This window comes from Peromyscus eremicus, chromosome 1, assembly GCF_949786415.1.
Source record: "Peromyscus eremicus chromosome 1, PerEre_H2_v1, whole genome shotgun sequence".
NCBI classification, from domain to species: Eukaryota; Metazoa; Chordata; class Mammalia; order Rodentia; family Cricetidae; genus Peromyscus; species Peromyscus eremicus.
In genome coordinates, this window is record NC_081416.1 from 60713002 (window position 1) to 60732157 (window position 19156).

At 48.6% G+C, this 19156-nt stretch overlaps 1 protein-coding gene across 3 annotated transcripts in view; it reads left to right on the forward strand.

Annotated features, from left to right (window-relative positions):
* Positions 1-19156, forward strand: part of Mob2 (MOB kinase activator 2) — a 61981-nt gene extending 42825 nt beyond the window's left edge. Inside the window, exons 1-5 of one of the 3 annotated variants that reach the window (XM_059264335.1) lie at positions 1073-1252; positions 10982-11142; positions 11316-11409; positions 17353-17477; positions 18138-18282. In XM_059264335.1, coding sequence (XP_059120318.1) covers positions 1143-1252; positions 10982-11142; positions 11316-11409; positions 17353-17477; positions 18138-18169 — 522 coding nt within the window. In that variant the 5' untranslated portion in view covers positions 1073-1142 and the 3' untranslated portion in view covers positions 18170-18282. Of the gene's footprint in view, positions 1-1072; positions 1253-10981; positions 11143-11315; positions 11410-17352; positions 17478-18133 lie in introns of those variants that run through there. The other 2 variants (XM_059264318.1, XM_059264326.1) reach the window with 2 other exon arrangements.

Here is a 19156-nt window from a genome sequence, read left to right on the forward strand (position 1 = left end):
AGCTTGTAACCAGGTTGCCCTCCAGGAGGTAGGACCAAGCTTCTCAGCCATCACCTACTCACTTCTAGCTGAACAAAGCCTCTTCCTTACTGAGAGAGGCTCTGTGAAGTGGAGACCTTGCAGGCAACCCAGCCAGGACAGCCAGGGCTCCTGGCTCAGAGACAAGTCATGTGGGGACCCTTGGTGGGAGGTTAAGAGAGGACCGTCTTCCTTCCTCATCCCATAGCCTCTGTCTAACCCTGGAGAAAATAAAACACCCAAGCCTGGTTCATATCTGTCACCTATGTAGAGAAGATCTGCAGTGCCCATCCATCCCTTAATTGGCAGGAACATGGGAGCTTGACTGGCACCCAAACCATAGTGGATCTTGTGGAGCAGAGCCTCCCTATCAGTCCATATTGACTACTCTGACACTCCAATGGAGTCCAGGATGAGATAAGGTGGGGGTACCACTCCTAGGTATTTGATTTTTAAGGCTTGGCAGTCTCCTATGTACAGAACAGCCACAAAGAAGACCTTGGCTACACAATTTCGTTGCCCGTGATATGTTCCGGATATTTCTGATGCCATAGTGGCAATGGTCCTGACTGGCAGGCCTTAGCAGCTCTGTCCAGAACCAGCTTTGTACCCCCTAGATTCTCCAGAAGCCTGTTGATCCTTTTCAAAAAGCTTGTCTGAAACTCACCTGCAGAGTAGCAGCAGTTGTGCCCATTCTGGAGGGAATCTAATGGCCTGTTGATCCCTGTCCTGAGTGTGCTTGCTGGAGAAGCCTTGCCTGCCTGCTGGTTTCCAGGCTTCACTTATCAGGGCTGTATTCAGCCCTAGGCCTAGATGCAAGGGAGGGCCTCCAGGTGTGACTTGGGTCTTTCTGACAGGCCCTTCCCACTGCTGAGTCTGCCCCTGTCTCCTCCCTTTTGGCTTTGCTGATCCCACCCTGCCTATGCCACTTTGAAAAAGCTGTTCAGGCACTCCCCTATTTTGCCAGCCTGGGCGGCCCTTGCTGTGTAAAGGGAGCAGCTGTTTGTCTCTACCGTGGTCCTCATTGGCCTAGAGCAAGGGCGGAGGGCACTTCCGAGGGAGGGAGCCCAGAGCTGCATTGCCTGGCCTCCACTTTTCCTCACCAGCTCTGCACTCCCCACATCATGTTTGGAGAGCACTGCAGTCTCCCTTCAGAGCAAACTCTGCTCAGCCATCCCCCCAAAACTGGACTCCGCTGCAAAATGGTGCTTCAGGCAGTCAGCAAAGTACTCAGGTAACAGTCGGCCCAAAGCAGTCTGCCTGGGAGGCACTTGGCTGTGGCCCTGATTGCCTTCTCAGCAAAGCAGCCTGCTGTGCAGAGCCTGCAGTGGGGTGGGTGTGCTGCCCCTGGGCCTGATGCTGGGGTAGTTGATATAGCCTGGCCAGCCTAACAACTGAGCTTACTGCATGTTGCCCAGGAGCAGCCATCTGCATTAGACCTTTGCTATGTGTGGCTCTCCTTGATGTTAGACAGAAGTCCTACCTTGATCCCTTTGGAGAGTGCTGACCAGTGAGTGACCTTTATCACAACAAGTGTGTCTGCCTGGGCTTGTGTTTTTGGCCAGTGGCTGTCTCTTGAGCATGGGCCTTGGCTACCCAAGGCAAGGATTTCCTGGAACCTGTCCTTGAGTGTCCAGAGAAGTGACATGGTGTATACCCCAGGTGCCTGCTGTATGTTAGCTGCTACTGGGTGTTGCCAGGAAAGCTTTTCAGACTTTTCTAACCTGTAGTGGTACTCTTAACCCAAGCCTGGGGTGTGCGTGGAATGCAAGTGGATGGGTGAGAGGGTGTGTGCGTGACTTGTTGATGGGGTGGCAGTGTCAAGGCAACTTGAGGCTGTATTCCTCAGCCTCGAGGGAAGAGGCTCTGCCTTTTAGAGTCCAGTCAGTTTTCCTTCAGTGCAGGAATCTTGTGTTTGCCTCCTAACTCAGTGAGTCAGTCTGTCTGTTCTTTTCTTTCTTTCTTTCTTTCTTTCTTTCTTTCTTTCTTTCTTTCTTTCTTTCTCTCTCTCTTTTCTTTTCTTTCTTTCTTTCTTTCTTTCTTTCTTTCTTTCTTTCTTTCTCTCTCTCTTTCCCTTTCTTTCTTTCTTTCTTTCTTTCTTTCTTTCTTTCTTTCGTCTGTCTTCCTTCCTTTCTTCCTTTCTTTCTTTCCTCCCTCCCTCTTTCTTCCCTCCCTCCCTCTCCCTCTTTCTTCTTTCTTTCTTTCTTTCTTTCTTTCTTTCTTTCTTTCTTTCTTTCTTTCTTTCTTTCTTCCTTTCTTTCTTTTTCTTCGTCCTTCCATCCTTCCGTCCTTCCTTTCTTTGAGACAAGGTCCCAATATGTAGCCTTGGCTATCTTGAAACTATGTAAGACTGACTGGCTTTGAACTCATAGAGATCTGCCTGCCCCTGCCTGCTGAGTGCTGGGATTAAAGCTGTGTGCTGCCATGCCCAGTAGGGCTGTTATTATTTAAAATGAAAGTAAATAGCATTTGCTTTTCCAGTACCTCTTTAAACTGTGAACTCCCAAAACAGAACTCTTGGTGAGGCTTTTGACATGAGTCCAGCCTATAGTAGCTCCTTGCAGGTGGCTGATGAGTTTTGGGATGCATGTGTCTGTGCACCAGCCTGTCCCTTGTCACCTCTGACCTTACCTGTTCCCCTGGGCCATTGCCACTACATCATTACCTGAGTACCTGAATAGGGAATGTCAGCAAAGTGGTGGCATCATCTGCCCTGATTTGGAATGTTATTGATGATGGTAGTACATAGTGGGCCACACACATGTTAATGTGTGTATTTCTGCATGTGTGTGGATAGCAGATAACCATCCTCAGCTCCAGGAAGGCTAAAGAATGGCACTCACCTGCCAGTGAATCCTGGCTGCCCACACTAGGGAAGTTCCCATTGGGAGACATCTTAGCTTGGCCTTCTGGAGGGTTACATTGAGTTCAGTAAGATAAGTGGGTACTGTCTAGGCATACCTCAGGCCTGATGTGTCTGTCTCTCTACTGCCTTGTTCTCCAGGTGAGTGGGTCTTTTACAGGGTCAAGGACACTGGTGAAAGTGTGCTGTGTCTGGGACTCCTAACCTTTCTGGATAGGGAGCACAGATACTCGTAAGAGAGAGCTCCAGTGACCCTCTCTACTGCGTCTGACCCCAGCCCAACCTGTATAGTGAGGGCTGGGAGGGTCTTCCCATCTTGGTCTCTGAGGTCAAGCATTGGGCAGTGGAGTTAGTGAGGAGTTGGTCCAGATATGGGCTTCCCAGTATTAGAAATGAAATTTTCAGGCCCCACAGAGACCTAGGCCCAGATAGATGCTTCAGAAGAGATGGCAACCAGGGATGAGTGTCTTCCCTATACTCACAGTCCAGTGGTAGGGTACCAGCTATTGAGGGGCTGGGGAGAACCTGGGAGTATTTGGCTGGGCTGTGAAGGCCATGCTAGCTTGTACCTTGTTGTCACAGAGGCCCTACAGTGATGGGAAAAGATACCATTATAAGCTTGGAGTTAGTGCTTTGAGTAGGCTGTAGCTTGGACATTTGCCATGACCAGGAGTGTGGGAGTCCCCAGTTATACCACTCTCCTTTTAGCATCTAGCTGTACTCTGCCTGAATAATAGTATTTCTCAGACCTGGCCAGGGAAGGGCTTGTATCTTCAAGCTCCTCATGCCCTGCCCCTTGCCATACCCTCCTCCAGTGCTATTCCCCCAGCCCCTCAGTGTCAGCATCTCCTTCCTTAATGTTGACCACAGGCCTCTAGATGTTAACTTCTGGTCCCTCATTGCTAATCCCCACTCTGTCCAGCCCCTCAGTGTTAACCCAGCTGGGACTGGTCAGGTGGCAGGATGGAAAGCAAACACATTCTGTTTCTCTAGATGCCTGGGATATCCACACTCAATGTTTTTCACTTCCTTGGAGTGATGTACTTTGCCACAAGACTCTTCTTGTATCTCCTCCCTACCATCCTCAGACCTTAGTGTTTTAAGCCCTGCATCCTCTTGACTTGCTATGTATGCCTCCCCCAAGTCTGAGCATCCTTTTCTTGGGGCACTTTGCTTTGTGAGCATCTGTGTTGGGTCAGAGGCTGGAGAAACCTGGGTGGCATGCCAAATGGAGGCTTGTGGGGAGGATGCAGGCTAAGCCTCACTTCAGGGCAAGAGCACATGTCAACATAGCATCTTACCATCCTGGTCCCAGAAAGATGCTGCTAGCCTGGCTCCCACCAGAACACTCACAGCCACCCCAGCCTAATGCTTGGCACCACAGATGTCACAGAGATTGATTTTTTTTTTTTTTAAATCTGTAAATTTCTATTACTCCTCAGAGGTTAGACTGTCAACCAGGATTGACTCATTCCTGGCACTGGGGGTGCCAAAGAGTCCAGTGTCGTGGGGTGTGGCCAGCTAGAATAGAAAATAATGACATTTGGAGACCAGGGGAAGTTTGCCATGTGGGCAGGGGGTGGACAGAGCACTATGGGCAGCAGAAGCACTGGAGCAGGGAGAAGGAGGCTAAGGCCAGATGAATATGTGAGAGGCAAGAAGGTGATTCTGATAGAGCATGGATACCTCTAAAGTAGTCAGTTTACTTTATGAGTAGGCCCCCTGCTCATTGGGGGCCAACCTCAGCCTCACTATTGGGGGCTTTGTTTTGGGGATGCCTTCCCAGGAGCTCATAGCAGCTCTGTGGATATGGTGGTGCCTGGATTCCCTAGTCCCTATAATACAGTCTCTGTGCTGCCCACTCAAGGCCTTGTCTGCATAGTCTTCCCTCCATATGAGTAACAGTGGCGAGTGGTGTAAGGGAAGCAGGAAGAGCCTCTGACCTCAAGCCTAGTATGCAGGCATAGCCAGCCACTGACATCATGGTCTCTTCAGCTTGCCTCAGAGCCCGTAAGATGTTTGTTTGCTCATCTTACTAGGTGAAAACAGAAACACTGGCAAAGGAGCTAAAACTGGTCCTCTAGATGAGTTCCGTGCCCTGGCTAAGCCCCACTCATTTAGGGAAAGGAGAGAAATTGGAGTTTGAAGTTTGATGTCCTACAGAAGCCCTTCCACTAGCATCTACCACATTCTTCTTGAGGCAGAACCTGGGCCCTGGGCTGCCTCTTGTTCCTTTTGCCAGAGTGAGGGCCCTGTGACGAGGACTGGAAAACTTAGGTTGGCAGGAGAGTGTCCCCGAGTGCACTATGCTCCGGGGCCCAGGTTAGCCCTTTGTGATGGGGACAGCAACTAAATGGGGATGTGACTGAAATAGGGAGGGCTTGGGGCCTGGTGTACACATGCTGGTGTCTAGCAGGGCACCGATTTGCTGCCGTTTGACTTCACCCTAAGCCCCTGGGGCCCATTACAGAGTGAGGCAGGCCTTTCAGGAACTTTTTCCCCATCAGGGTTGGGGAGTAGCTTCTGCCTGAAGGAACTATCTCCTCCCTTGTGACTGTGAGTGGGAGTGAGGGCAGGATGCTGTTCATAGGATACCTCCCCTGAATGGGTCCTGAACAGTGGGTGTTCAGGAGCCATGGTGATGGCTGGTTCCTACCAGCAGCTCTTCCTAGTTGTCCTGTTTTCATTCCCTTTAGCCTGCAGGTGATCACCTTAAGCCACAAAGCATGGAATTGGTTTGACAGCTTGGCCCTCAACAGCCCCTTTCTTTGTAGTCTTGGCTTCCAGGACAGGATACCCAGAAGACAGAAGGTAGCTTGATAGTCTTGAGGAAAACCTATCCTTTGAGGACACTACCGGCCTGATCCAGCATTAGCGAAGTAGACCTCTGCTTTTTGACTGAATAACAGGTGAACTCAGCCCATATCACTAGTGGAAGATGAGAGTTCAGAGAAGTGCCCAGGACAGGGAGTGGATGTGTCCCAAAGACATGGGCAAAGCCCCTCCTGGGGTTTGTCCACAACTGCTAGAGAGGCTGGAGCCTACACTGCTGGTCTGCAAGGCTCAGAAGCCCATGCCAGAGAGGCTTGAAGTGCCCACTTTCTATGCGGTACATCCACACCTATGTTTCAGCCCTAACAGACTTCCATGCTATTTTCCTTAGAGCTTGTGCTGTGCCAGAAGCCTCAAGGCTGTGCTGTGCCCTGCCCTGTCCACTGCTTGGTTCTGGCTGCTCTTGGCCCTGCCCCGGAGGCCAAGCACACATTGCCTTTTAAGGCTAAGCTCTGCCATGAGAAGCTGAAAGGAAAACATTTCTCTGGCATTCAGGGAACATTTTTCTTTCCTCTTTCTCTTAAGTAAACCATCAGCAACCTTTCAAAGCAACGAAAGGAAAAAATAGGTCACAGTCAGTTAGAAAGACCTTTCACCCTTCCCCCATCTAGCCTCCCAGGGCCATGGAAGACAGGATTCAGAGCCAAGTCAGGCTGCCTCCTGATGCCATGCATGGTAGCAGGCCTAACTGCCTATGTTCTCAGGTCAAAAAGAAAGATATATAAGAGGTACCCTGGTCTGAGGCCTATGCTGTACCTCATCTGGACAGACAGGGCTAACCTGGAGTGGGCATGGTGGGAATCTGAGCCAAAGGCCACCTCCAGCACCCCCCCCACCACCACCACCAGTCCACCTGTTTGCAAGGAGGCCATGGCCCTAGAGGTATGCCTTTAATGCACTATTCTTCCCTGCTGGGTGCTCAGGCTGCTTCTCATCCCTGTGGAGCAGGGTGGGCACTCCTAAGGAGACTGCTTCTGGGACAGGACCCCTCTGCTGGATCTGCTCCTCCCTTTAATCCCCCGGTCTGTTGTAGGCCTTGTATAGCCTGGTGCTCCTTGCAATTGGTTGCCTTATTAGAGAAGGTCTGTGTTCCTGTCCTTGGTCCTTCAGCTGTCCAGTACCTCCTACTGAATCCCATATTGAGAGTTCCTGATCAAAAGCATCCTTTTCTGATCATAAGGCTTCATGCCAGTATCAATTTACCTCTTACATTTTAACTTAAGAATTCATTTAATTATGTGAGGACAAGACTCAGCTTTGCTGTGGGAACATTCATTGTGTTTCTCAGATTTCTCATCCAGTACTCTCATCCTGAGCCTGAACATGTCAGACAGGTGTGGGTGCCAGCTGGCAGGTCAGAGATTGGTAGAGGCTCCTTTGTTTCTAGCATTGTGTGGTCAGTGCCTAGAAGAACCTGATATCCAGTGTGCTGGTCTGACTTGGCCAGCCAGGAACACCTACAGACTCTTTCACTTGACTTCCTCGAGGAGCTCACCAGGGAGACTTTAGGTCAAAAAACCTTTCTGACTTAGCTACATGACAAAGATTTCAGCAAAATCATCTGTCTTCTGGTGGGCTAGCATACCATCAAGAACTCAGGCCAGGTAGTTACTGCCAGTGGGGCACTGTCGTCTCCTCTCTTAAGGGGCACACTATCTCGGTGCCTGACTAGAAGCTTGTTCACCAAGAACCAAAGGCACACAGACTCAGTGTTACCACCAACGTTTGGGGAGTAACTGGCCTGGAGGAATTGAGCATATATGCGATTGGGGTATGCCATTCCATGGCTTTAGGATTTCTATTCAAGTGAAAACAAGACATTTTTAAAAATATGTTTATTGTTTAAAAATAGACATAATAAGCCCACTGTTAACAAAGCAAAACAATTTTATTAAAAAACTTTAAAACAAGGTAGAAGCTTAACAAAGAGTCCTATGCTGTCTGGCTTGGGAAGAGGCTGGATTCTCTTATTGCCTCTGTCTTTACATGGGGACTAGTGGAGGGATTCTCCGTGCTGAGGTAGAGCCTTATCCCTGGGGGTTGTTTTCTCTTGCATTCACTCCATGAAGGGTGACAAGGTGTGGGTGTTGTGCCCAGGCTGGGTGGGGCTACACCCCAGCAAGAGTTTGTTGCTCAGTGGTAGAGCACATCAGCAAGACCTAAAGGAGGAGCTAGCCCTCTACTGGGGAGAGTACTCTTTCTTGGGGTACCCTCCTATGGGTTAGCAACCTGGTACCTCCCATGGGTGGTTTTCCCTCTGAAGCTTTGATGGTAGCTGTGCACCCTCCTGGAACTGGCATGCCTGGAAGGTTAGAGCCTTGGTGTGGCCTGTGGGTGCCACTGCTCAGAAAGGCCCTTGTGTAATGTTACAGCTCTGAGGGGAAAGATTTCCCCAATGCAAGTGTTAAAGCTCTGAGGGCAAAGGTATCCTGGCAGTTGGGAGTCAAGGAATACTACAGAGTGACACCACACAACGATCTTCACACAAGAGACTTATTGGAAAAGACACAAGAGGGTGGCTGCCTCTGCTTAGTTGAGAAACAGCAAAGAACTGAATGGGATGCAGGCTTTATAGGGCAGCGGTTCTCAACCTGTAGGTTGCAATCTCTGCAGGGGTTGCATATCAGATATTTACATTACGATTCATAGCGGTAGCAAAATTACAGTTATGAAGTAGCAACAAAAATAATTTTCTGATTGTGGGGAGTCACCACAACATGAGGAACTGTATTAAAGGGTCACAGCATTAGCAAAGTTGGCAACCATTGATATTGGGTTTCTTGGGGGGCAGAATTTTCCAGGGTGGAGATTGGTGGGATTTCAAGTACTGAACTTGGGGCAAGCTCAGGGATTGGTGGGATTTCAAGACCAGAGCTTGAGCTTTTTAGTCTGTAGGAAGGAGCTTGGCCACCTGCATCTATAGAGTCTAGGTCAAGCCATCATGGCTATTAGAGTGTTCTGTGGGCGGAACCTGGCGGTTGGAAGTCCTCAGGGGCCAGCCCTTAGATTATTCTGGGGGGTGGGGCCTGGCAGGTAGAGGTCTTCAATAGAGAGACCTGCCTCTCACACACGTCAAGGGGTTTACATTATCCACCTTTTTTGTTTAAAAATCATAAACAATCAGGGGTCAGGAAAGGGAGGCAACAGTATCATGAGACTTATTCCTGTTGAATGGGGGCATCCAAGTCCTTGGGGCAAGCTTGATCTTCACCATGGGTGTATCAGGAGTTGCAGGCTCTATAGCTAGGGGCTGATAATCCTGTAATAGCAACTGATTAAAAGTCTGGTTAGATATCTTTTGGATCTGTTGTTGAAGAAATCTAGACAAGTTTCTAAGGCAGGATGTGACTAGTAGGATTAAGAAAAGGAGGAGAAAGGGGGTTAAGAAGAATACTATCCAATTCCATATTGGACTGTCAGTGATCCACTAGCCAGAGACATTGACTGTTTCTTACAGTTTTGGAGGTCTGTCTGGAGTTGTCAGATCTTATTTTTTACTACACCCAATTGGTTGACATAAAAGCAACATTTCTCTCTGAGGAAGGGACAAAGACCACCTCTCTCTGAAGTTAGTAAATCTAACCCTTGCTGATTTTGTAGCACTCTGGCGGCCAGTGAGTCTGTTTGGCCCTGGAGGATAAGGATGGTCTGAGCCACCCATTGGAGATACTGGATGAACTTAGGTGAAACTGATGGTAAATAGCAAGGAAAGTAGTCACTCCCACCCCCCTCAGTGGTGATGCCAGTGGTTATACCCAGGACTTTGAGAAATTATAGGACCTGAATCACTCATTTGTCATGCCATGCTGCTATAAACTCTGTGATGTGAACTGGCAAGGGTTCTTCACCTGATACCACCCCTAGTTTTGAAAAAAAGAAAAGGGTACAATTTCCAGACCACCCAGTGGGTAGTCATTGGGAAACTTGAGTGCTGCAGAGAATTGAGACATTTTTGGGCATAGGGCTTGGGTGATAGTACTAAGGGTTAAGGTGTATTGCAGTCTGCAGAATCCAGTAAGCCCACAAAGGCATGTTCTTGGAGTTAAAGCAATCCGTGATGTCAAAGAGAGAGATGTGGTAGAGATAAGGGATGGTAGTGATATTTGGCTTAGAGCAATTAATGAGTGGCGAAGTGAGAGAGTCTAATAAGCTAATGGGCAAGGCCACACAAATGGTGGTTGTGAGTTTGACCCAGGAGGGACACACAGCCAACATTCTCCAAAGCAGTCAGGCAGAGTATTATTCAGTAGCTGATATGTAGAGGTTAAGGTCTGAAACAAGAGATGGTGTGACAAGGAGGTAGAATCAATGTTGTCTAAGAGAGGTGATATTAGGGATGTAAGGACCTTTGAGGAACGTTGGACAACTTCTACTATGTCTATACCTAGGGTTTGAGAGAATGGGGTGTGTACTCTCTGTATTTTAATCATGCCCAATGGGCAGCTGTGATAAATACTATAGTAAAGTCTATCAATGACCCCCATCTCCCATCTAGGGTGCCATGGGTTCTTAGTTAGGATATAAAAGATCCCCCATTCTAAATAAAAGGTAGAATGCCTTCCTGAATATGCATCATGTCTCCTGCAGGACCAGTAAAGGCAGTCTCCATAAGTATCCAGCCAGCATCGTCAGTAATCTCTAGTTTGATCATAGAGAAAACAAACATAGGGACAGCTGTTTTAGAAATAGATTCAAGTGTTATAGGGATAAGTATCTCCTTTTGGCAACCTGCTGGTGAGCCGTCTCCAGACCCCACCATAGGAGTAGTCTGGTAGAACCGTTGGGTATAGGTTTCCTGAGCCTTTGAAATCTTAATATAATAATAGCATAGAGGGGAAAAGAAATCTAAAACATTTTTTCATTACCTTAAGTCACTTCCTTATATACTCAGAACTTTCATTTGCATGCCTTAAAAACACTTCCTCAGACCTTCAGTTATACACTTTCTTAGACCCTCAGAACTTTCTTAAGTTTTCATTTTGGAAGAGCAGCTTTTTGAAAGATGTTTATGCTTCAGGCATCAGGTACTGCTCCCTGCTGTTACACATGTGTTGCAGCCCAGGCCCACAGTGTTTTCCCCTAGGGTGTCTATAGAGTCATGACCATTTGGATTGGCCATCCAATTGCCCTGAGCAGTCTGGCCTTTGGTCTCTCTCCTTGCCTGCATCTGACTTAATTAGCCCAACGTACAGAGTCCTTCCTCAGACCCCTGTGGTTTGGGCCCAAATGGGACATTCGGTGACCTCAACATCCTTTCTTTCTTGGCAGGAAGTCTAAAGCTAAGCCAAACGGCAAGAAAACTGCTTCAGAGGAGAAGAAAGTGTACCTGGAGCCAGAGCACACCAAGTCCAGGATCACCGATTTTGAGTTCAAGGAGCTGGTAGTGCTGCCCCGGGAGATCGACCTCAACGAGTGGCTGGCCAGCAACAGTGCGTGCGGGTGGGGAGGCGGGTGCAGCAGCTGCAGGGCAGGGAGCCTCCCCCATCTCCAAGTACCCCCAGAGCAGTGGTCCATGGACAGGCTGAACTCAGCTGAACCCACTCCCTGTCACGCCAGCTGGAGCAGGGGTGTTTACTCACCTGGCCCTTTGCTTCTCTTCCAGCAACAACATTTTTTCACCACATCAACCTGCAGTATAGCACAATCTCAGAATTTTGCACAGGAGAGACGTGTCAGACAATGGCCGTGTGCAACACGTGAGTAGCAGCCTGGCCATAGCATCTGTTGGGAGTGTGGGATGGGTTATGGTTGACCTTGCTATCTTGGCTACTAGCTTCTCGGACTCCATTCTTAACTGGAGTCCCTTCACAATCTCAGGCTATGCAAAGTCTTTCTGTACGTAAGGGGCCAGGTGCCCAGCATAAGTGTCTCTGCTGGGGCATGAAAGATGCTAAGAGTCATCAGAGGCCAAATGCAGGCCATGCTTAGATGGTCCCTGAGCCTGCAGAGTATTCAGTGTCCTGGGAGCTGCAAGGCTAAGTGGGCAGGCTCATTCTACTAGTAGAGGTGTCTTGTTGATAACTTCTGAATACCTCTAGTGCTGACAGCTCTCTTCTGGATATATGTGTACATTTAGTGCTGTAGCATGCAGGTGTCTTCAGGGTCTCCAAGGTAACTCACCTTGCTTTGTGCATAGGAAAGCCATTGAGGGGCACATATTTGCCAGCAGCCCTGGGTTGATGGTAGGAGTGGCTATACTAATGCAGGCAGAAGGCTGGGTCTGGCAGGGCTCAGCCTAGGGTGGATATGGCTAAGGAGGTGGAAGATCTTCCATGATGACCTCTCAAGATGCTGTGTACACATGGAAATGTGTGTGTATATGCACGTGCGTATGTGTGGTATACACTCAAGCAGTCTTTCCTGTAGGTACAGATCTCCCCAGACAACAGCTCTGTTTTCAAGAGTCTGCTGTAAGTCCTGGTACAGCAGGTGACAGGAGTCCCCTCTGTCTCAGGCCTGATCACATAGCTTTAGTGACTCTAGCTCAGTTTCTGGCAGTGTAGGGGGAACAGAGCCAGCTGTCTGTTCCCCAGGAGGGTCAGGTGTCAGCTAAGCATTGCCAGGGAAGGTGAGTAGTCTTGCTAGGAACAAGCTTGGTGTGCATAGGACAGAGGCGTGGCCTCTGAAGGACAGACCCATGACAGATTCTGAGGTAGCACTTGAGAGCATGTGAGTAGCCTAGACAATGCCCTCCCTAGCTTCTCCCATGTGCCTTTTAGAGCTGAGTTTGTTTGGGAGAAGCTTTCTTGAGAGCATAGGAGGTAGTGTTGTACAGACCTTCATTTAGAGCATGCTGGAGAGCCTGGGCAGCTAAGCTTGCCTTTTGCTCACTTTGTAGAATCACTTAATAATTCCTGCTATAGTCCCTTTGCAGGAATCATGTGAGACCAAGGGATTTTGGAAACTCAAAGTTAGTTTGAAAGGAAAAGTGGGTTAGTCAGAAATCTGCAGAACTCCTTGCTGTGCACCAGCCCTGGAGGCTTGCCTAGATTGGAGAGGATCTGCATTAGGCTAGGTCTCATTTCTATCCTTGCAGCACCTGCAGGATAACCCCAAAAGGCCAGCATTGGGACCTAGGGAGCCAAGACACATTCAGAAACATGGCCGAACAGGTCCCTCAGAGACACTCCTTTACATTGACAGAACTGAGTGAACCCTTAAGGACTGTCCAGTGAAATAGCCCAGACACCAAGCACTGTAAAGGCCCCGTGGCCCCCAAGGCAGTGCTGCGGGATTTGGGGAAGCACCCCCCACGTCTCATGCGCCACAGGGAAGAAGCATTACTCCACATTCCACACCCAGCAGCCATGCCCTTCAAGAGCATAATTAAATGGACCACTGCAAGCTGTCTGACCTACTGCAGGAGAGTTCCAACCAGTTTTTCAGCTCTGTGACAACACAAAAGAAGAGTCAGCAACAGGAGAACTATAGACTCTTCTCTGGAGCGCTCAGAAGTTATTTGAGAGTGAAATGAAGTGTGTGATGTGACACATTCTCAGGGTTCAGAGAAGTGACATGTGAGCAGTGGTGGTGAGAGGGGTGAGGTGCCCACTTTCTGTTAGTGACCAACTTTCTCCAGCCGATACCAAACTCAGAGTGAAATCTTGAGCGTGAAAAGCCACGTATGTACTTTGAAATTCTTTAAGCAACTTCAAAAATGACATGAAAACATACAGCTGGAACATTAATGGGTAAATTGAAATGGAATAGTTAAAAGGATGCAGGTCAGGGGATATAGCCACAAATACAGCAAGACCACAGAAGTATGAAGATAAAAACAGAACAAGCAGAAAACCAGCAATGGTAATGTAAATCCAGCAGATGAGTGACTGCCACACTGTGAGCATAAGAGTTTCCAAGGAATTTTTATGAAAATATTCTTGTAGAACTAAATCTGAGCCTTCCTATGAGAAACATCATCATCATCATCAGTCTAGACTGCCATAATTAAATGATAGTAATGGAGGCTACTGAACAGCACTGGTATATTTCTCGTGGTTCTGAGAAGAGCTTCTTGGTTCATGAACAGCAGCTCTTTTTGAAAGGCAGGAGTACTGGTCTGGGAGCACTGCCACTGTGGCTTGATCACCTCCAGAAGCCCACTTCCTAATACATGACCTTGGGAGTAAGAATTCATTATAAGGATTTGAGGGACTTGTATATACCAAAGTGTTCATTTTGCTTGATTGGTTGATTGACTGATTAATTTATGCATTATGCATGCTAGCAAGTGCTCTGCTACTGAGCCATATCTAGAGCCCTGTTTAAAGTTTTATAAGAGACAGAATTCTGCCATTGCTGTCCAAGCTGACCTGGAGCTGGCATCCTCCTGCTTTTATCTGCCAAGCAGCTGAGATCACAGGTGCACTCCACCCACTTGTTCCTGGCTCATCGTAGCACTTTAAATGCAGTAAAGTAGGAAAGATGGAAGATGACAAACCTAGAAAACACTAACAGACGAAAGCTAACGTAGCTCTGTTCATAGCAGCAGAGACCCAAAATCAGCCAGGTTGTGAGTTGGAAAGGGCTGGTCATCAGGCCAGTAGTGTTCCTCAGTGCCTGTATGCCAGATGGCAGAGCTTCCCAAAGCATACCACCAGCTGCAGGGAGAAGGGCAGGGGCAGAGGGGCTGAGGTGCCATGTAAGGACATTCTAGCCCAGCAGCAAAATGAACCTTCTTTTCAACTTCACAAGGAGTGTTCACTAAACATAATGTTGTCCCAGCTCCCAGAAGAGTCCTTGGCAACTTTTAAAGAGTGGAAGTCACACTAAGTAAGTTATCTGACTATTGTGAAGTTAATCTGGAAATCGGTGTCAGACAAATAACAAATTTCCAAACACCTTGGGACCAGTGCACTCCTGAATTATCCATGGGCCAGGGGGGAAGAAAACAATATCAAGGGCAATGAGAAACTCATTTGAACTAAACACAAGTAAAAATGCAAAGTATCCCAGAATTTGTGAGCTCCAGCCAAGTATGATAGCTCACATCTGTAATCCCAGTACTTGGGAAGTTGAGGCAGGAGAATTGCTGGGAGTTTGAGGCCAGTCCTGGCTACAGAGTGAACCTGTCTAAGACAATGCAAAAATAAAGAAAAGAAAAAGAGAGAAAGAGAAGAATTTGTGAGTTGTAGCAGGGGCAGGGCAGTGAGAACAGTTTATAACACCAAGTGTACATTTCAGACAAAGACTTCAGAACAAAACCAACCTAAGGTAGACAGAAGAGAGGAAATCATAAAACAAGAGTGGAAGTCACTCAAATTGAGTTATAGAAACAATAGGGGAAATACATGCTTGCTTGGAAAGAGCAATAAAATTGATAAGCCTTAGCAAGACACAAAGATGAGACAGAAGATAGGAATTATAAGAAATTGGAACAGTTCACTATGAATCCTACAGTTGTTACAAAGGTTGTTAGGAAACTGCAGGATCCTCTCCAGCTGTTACACAGCTGGCATGACTGTTCTTTGGAGAAGAAAACTTGAGAGCTCATCCAGTTCAGTGGAGAAGGAAGAAAAGTTCGCATCCGAAAAGAAGAAATCAGCTGTCCCTCTTTGCAGAGAATACAGCTGTGAGACTCTGAAGGAGTCCAGTAATGAAATAAATTCTGCAAGATCAGCACACAGAAACAGTCAAAGGTCTCCATGCTAGCTGTGTATGATTGAAAGCCTAACTAATCAGAAGCAACAAAATGCTTAGGTTATAAACTTAGTATTCACAGGGTTCTGTTTCTGGAAACCACAGAAGTCCAGGACAGTGAGTCAAAGACAGCACATGAACAGCCACACTGTGTTCATGGATTGGAAGACAACAAGCTGAACATATAGATCTATGCTGAACAAATCTGTGGTTGAGTGTGTTCCCAGTTAAAAACTCCTTACAGCTCTGAGCTACTAGACTAGTGTGTTTGGAATTGACATGGAAGTGAGTAGCTGGAGTAGCCACAACAACAGTGCAGCTGGAAAGAGGCCCAGAGTTTGAAGATACACTGTTAAACCACAGGGACGAGACAGTGGAGTGCTGACCAAAGGTGAGGCAAAAGTTAGTGGATCAGAGCAGAGTCCAGGAAGAAACTCAAAAGCACAGTCTTTGAATTTTCATGAAGTGGCCAATGAAACTGAGCGGAGAGAGGACAGTTTTGTTTCCCAACAACTGCTGCTGTGAAATGCAACTTTACACAGAGGAAAAGTACCTCAACTTTAAGCCCCACACCTGATGTAGAAATGGGAAAACGCAAGGCTTTTAGAGGGCAGGAGGAAATCTCTATGACCTAGCATTAGGCTATTGGACACTATGTCAAAGGAGCAGCCCACTGATGAAAAGCATTCAGCCATTGGACTTTATGATGATTCAGAACTTTGCTCTAAGAAAGACGACTCTGAGGAGAAAGAACAAACACAGACTATGTGGAAACATCTGGGAGGCACCTGTTGCACAAGAACTAGTATCCAGGACATTCAGCGACCTCTCAGTGCAGCAGCATGCAAATAGCAGTTTGATTGACAAGAGTGGGGAAGGACTAGTTGCCACAGTGACAGTATGGCAGTGAGCCACTAAGAAGATTCTCAGCACTGGGGTGTTAAACACAAGTGAAACCCGCACGGAGTATTTCAGAACACCAGGTGCTGGGGAGCACCTGCCATACTGGTGAGGTACAGGTGGCACAGCACATGGGACAACGCTGACACAGTCTCATGAAATGATGTACAGACCTGCTGTGACCATAATCCCGTCCTTGGCTTTTGCTTTAGAGATGAAAACCTATGTTTACATAGAACAGCCCCCAATGGGAACATATGTAACAGTGTGGTCTAGAATCGTCCCCAATTGGAAGGAATCACAGGCCCTCAGCAGGAGCTTGGAGGAGCATGCTGTGCCCTTGAATCCAGGGCACTTAGGTGGTGTGACATCCCCACAGCATGGCCAGATATCAGAGGCTTGTGAGAGGCCCGTGTGATTCCTTCATCCAAGATCTCCCGAGGAGAGATGCCTGAGGGGGCAGCAGGTAGTGCACCAAGGGTAGCACCAGCTCCTCTTGGCAGAACACAGAGTGACTGTGACACTGCACATGGTTAAGACCCAGGGACTCTATATGCTTAGTATCTCCCTGTCTCTGATGCTGGTCTTCTCAGAAATGGCCATCATATGAGGACTGGCTACCCCATGCACAGGCTAAAGAGTTTGGGGAGGGCCTCCAGGGGTCAGGTCACTTGACTACAAGCATCTACTATTCCCCATGGGGAAAGTGTGACTTCTAATTCTGGGAATAAGACACCACCAAGGATCTAGGCTCTCTGACCAGTCCCAAGCCACCTCCTAGACAGATACTTGTGCCCAATTAATTTTAAGGGACTTATTCAAAATAAATACAGATTTATTTAAAAGAAGTAAAATCTGCAGAACTAGGCAAAAATGAAGGTGTCACATTGGGCTCCCTGCACTCTTGGTTCTGTACATGAGGCCCTTGCTCTCTTCAGATGCTGCTCTGAGCACTCTATGTGTTCCCATTGGAACAGTTGTATATAGCTTGCTCCACCCGACTGCCACTGCCTTTGAGTTTGTGCTGTATGAGTGGGAGCCTGCACTGGGGCGGGTATTTGGCAGGGTTGGCACCCTGACCAAAGTCTCTGTCCCTACAGACAATACTACTGGTATGACGAGCGGGGGAAGAAGGTCAAGTGCACTGCCCCCCAGTATGTTGACTTTGTCATGAGCTCTGTGCAGAAGCTGGTAACTGATGAAGATGTGTTCCCCACAAAATATGGTATGTCGACTGCAGCTTGTAACCCAATCCTTATTAAAGCCAGCAGGTTCTTCAGCACTTGGCTAGAGAGTCTCTGGGGTTTGATTGCAGGTGGGGTCTAGAAGGGCTACAACTTTGTAATTCTGGCTCCTGCTCAGCAAAGGACCCGGGCGAATGAGGGAGGGAGGTTCCCATGTAGGGTTCAGCTCGGTTAGGGTCAAATACCCACCTGTACTCTGGGACCCCTTTTAGCCCCTGCCACCAGCTCTGCACAATGAGGCCATCATAGTCCATCTTGCTGAGGTTGGTATTTTCAGATCTGTCAGGTCCTGATGGGGGCTCAAAACCCATCCTGAGCAGCAAAAGGCCAGCACTGGCCTACAGGGATTCCCATGCACTTGTTACTGCTCCTCTCCCTGGTCTCCAGATAGCCCTGGGGTGTCTGCTGGAGGAAGCATATGGAGCCTGAGGGCTCACCACATATTCTTTGCTGTGCAGGTGACCAGCATGGCTCAGCTAGAGCCTATTACTCTGGGCACATGCCACTCTGGGGGACAGGTTGCTGGGAACTCTGTGGAGGAGTGGTAGCAGGTGTGAGCACTTCAGGCCCATCCAGGGAAGCCTAGTTGTAGGAGCCTGGCCTCCTTTCAGGTCTATGACATGTGGCCTCCCCCTAGGCAGAGAATTCCCCAGCTCCTTCGAGTCGTTGGTGAAGAAGATCTGCAAGTATCTGTTTCATGTGTTGGGCCACATCTACTGGGCCCACTTCAAGGAGACCCTGGCCCTTGAGCTGCACGGACACTTGAACACATTGTACGTGCACTTCATCCTCTTCGCCAGAGAGTTCAACCTGCTCGACCCCAAAGAAACCGCAGTCATGGACGACCTCACTGAGGTGCTGTGCAGCAGCCCGGGTAGCAGTGGTGCCACTGGGGATGGGACCAGCAGTGGAGCTTCCGGAGCACAGAACCACGTGAAGGAGAGATGAGCCTCCAGGGCTAGATGGGTGCACATGTGCAAAGAGACAACTGTGTGTCTGTGTGTGCGCACACATGCCCGGGCGTGCTGGTGGCAAAGTCTGAGGGCCCCAGGCTGCGCAGAGTGTGGGCTCCATGGATGCCGCTGGAGTCAAGGCGTGTTTCCTGACTTTCCTGTTGGATGGATGAGTGCTGTTTGTAGTGAAGAGCCTTTGGAGTCATTCATTCATTCAACAAACATTTATTGGACTGATGTTTTGATTTTTCTTCTGTGGGGTTTTCCTTTCTTGGGTCTTCCATGTGGCTCTTGCCCTCCCCTCCCCCATTTCAGGGGGGCTCTGCAGCTTTGAGAGAAGCACCTTGTGAGAGGTGTCTCCCCCTATGGGCCTTGCCCTGCAGACCTGGAGTTCTGCTGTGCTTTGGGGATGGGCTTTACAGAGGCCCACCCTGCAGCTTCCCTCCCTAGCCCTTGCCTGGATCTTGGCTCGGAGTCCCTGGGGGAGAGAGGCCTGGGGTGACCATGAGGGCCCACACCTGCTGCTTGCTCCTGTCACCCCTTCTTGCTGCCTCCTCAGTGCCCATGCAGGTCCCATTTGTGCATAAGGGCCAGGGCAGCACCAGGACCTGGCTGAGGCCCTGTGTGGAGGCAGGGCTGTCAGTGAAAGGCAGAATCTGCTTTAGTTCACCTGTTCAGTCATAATAAAAGAATTCTCTCAGGTCAGA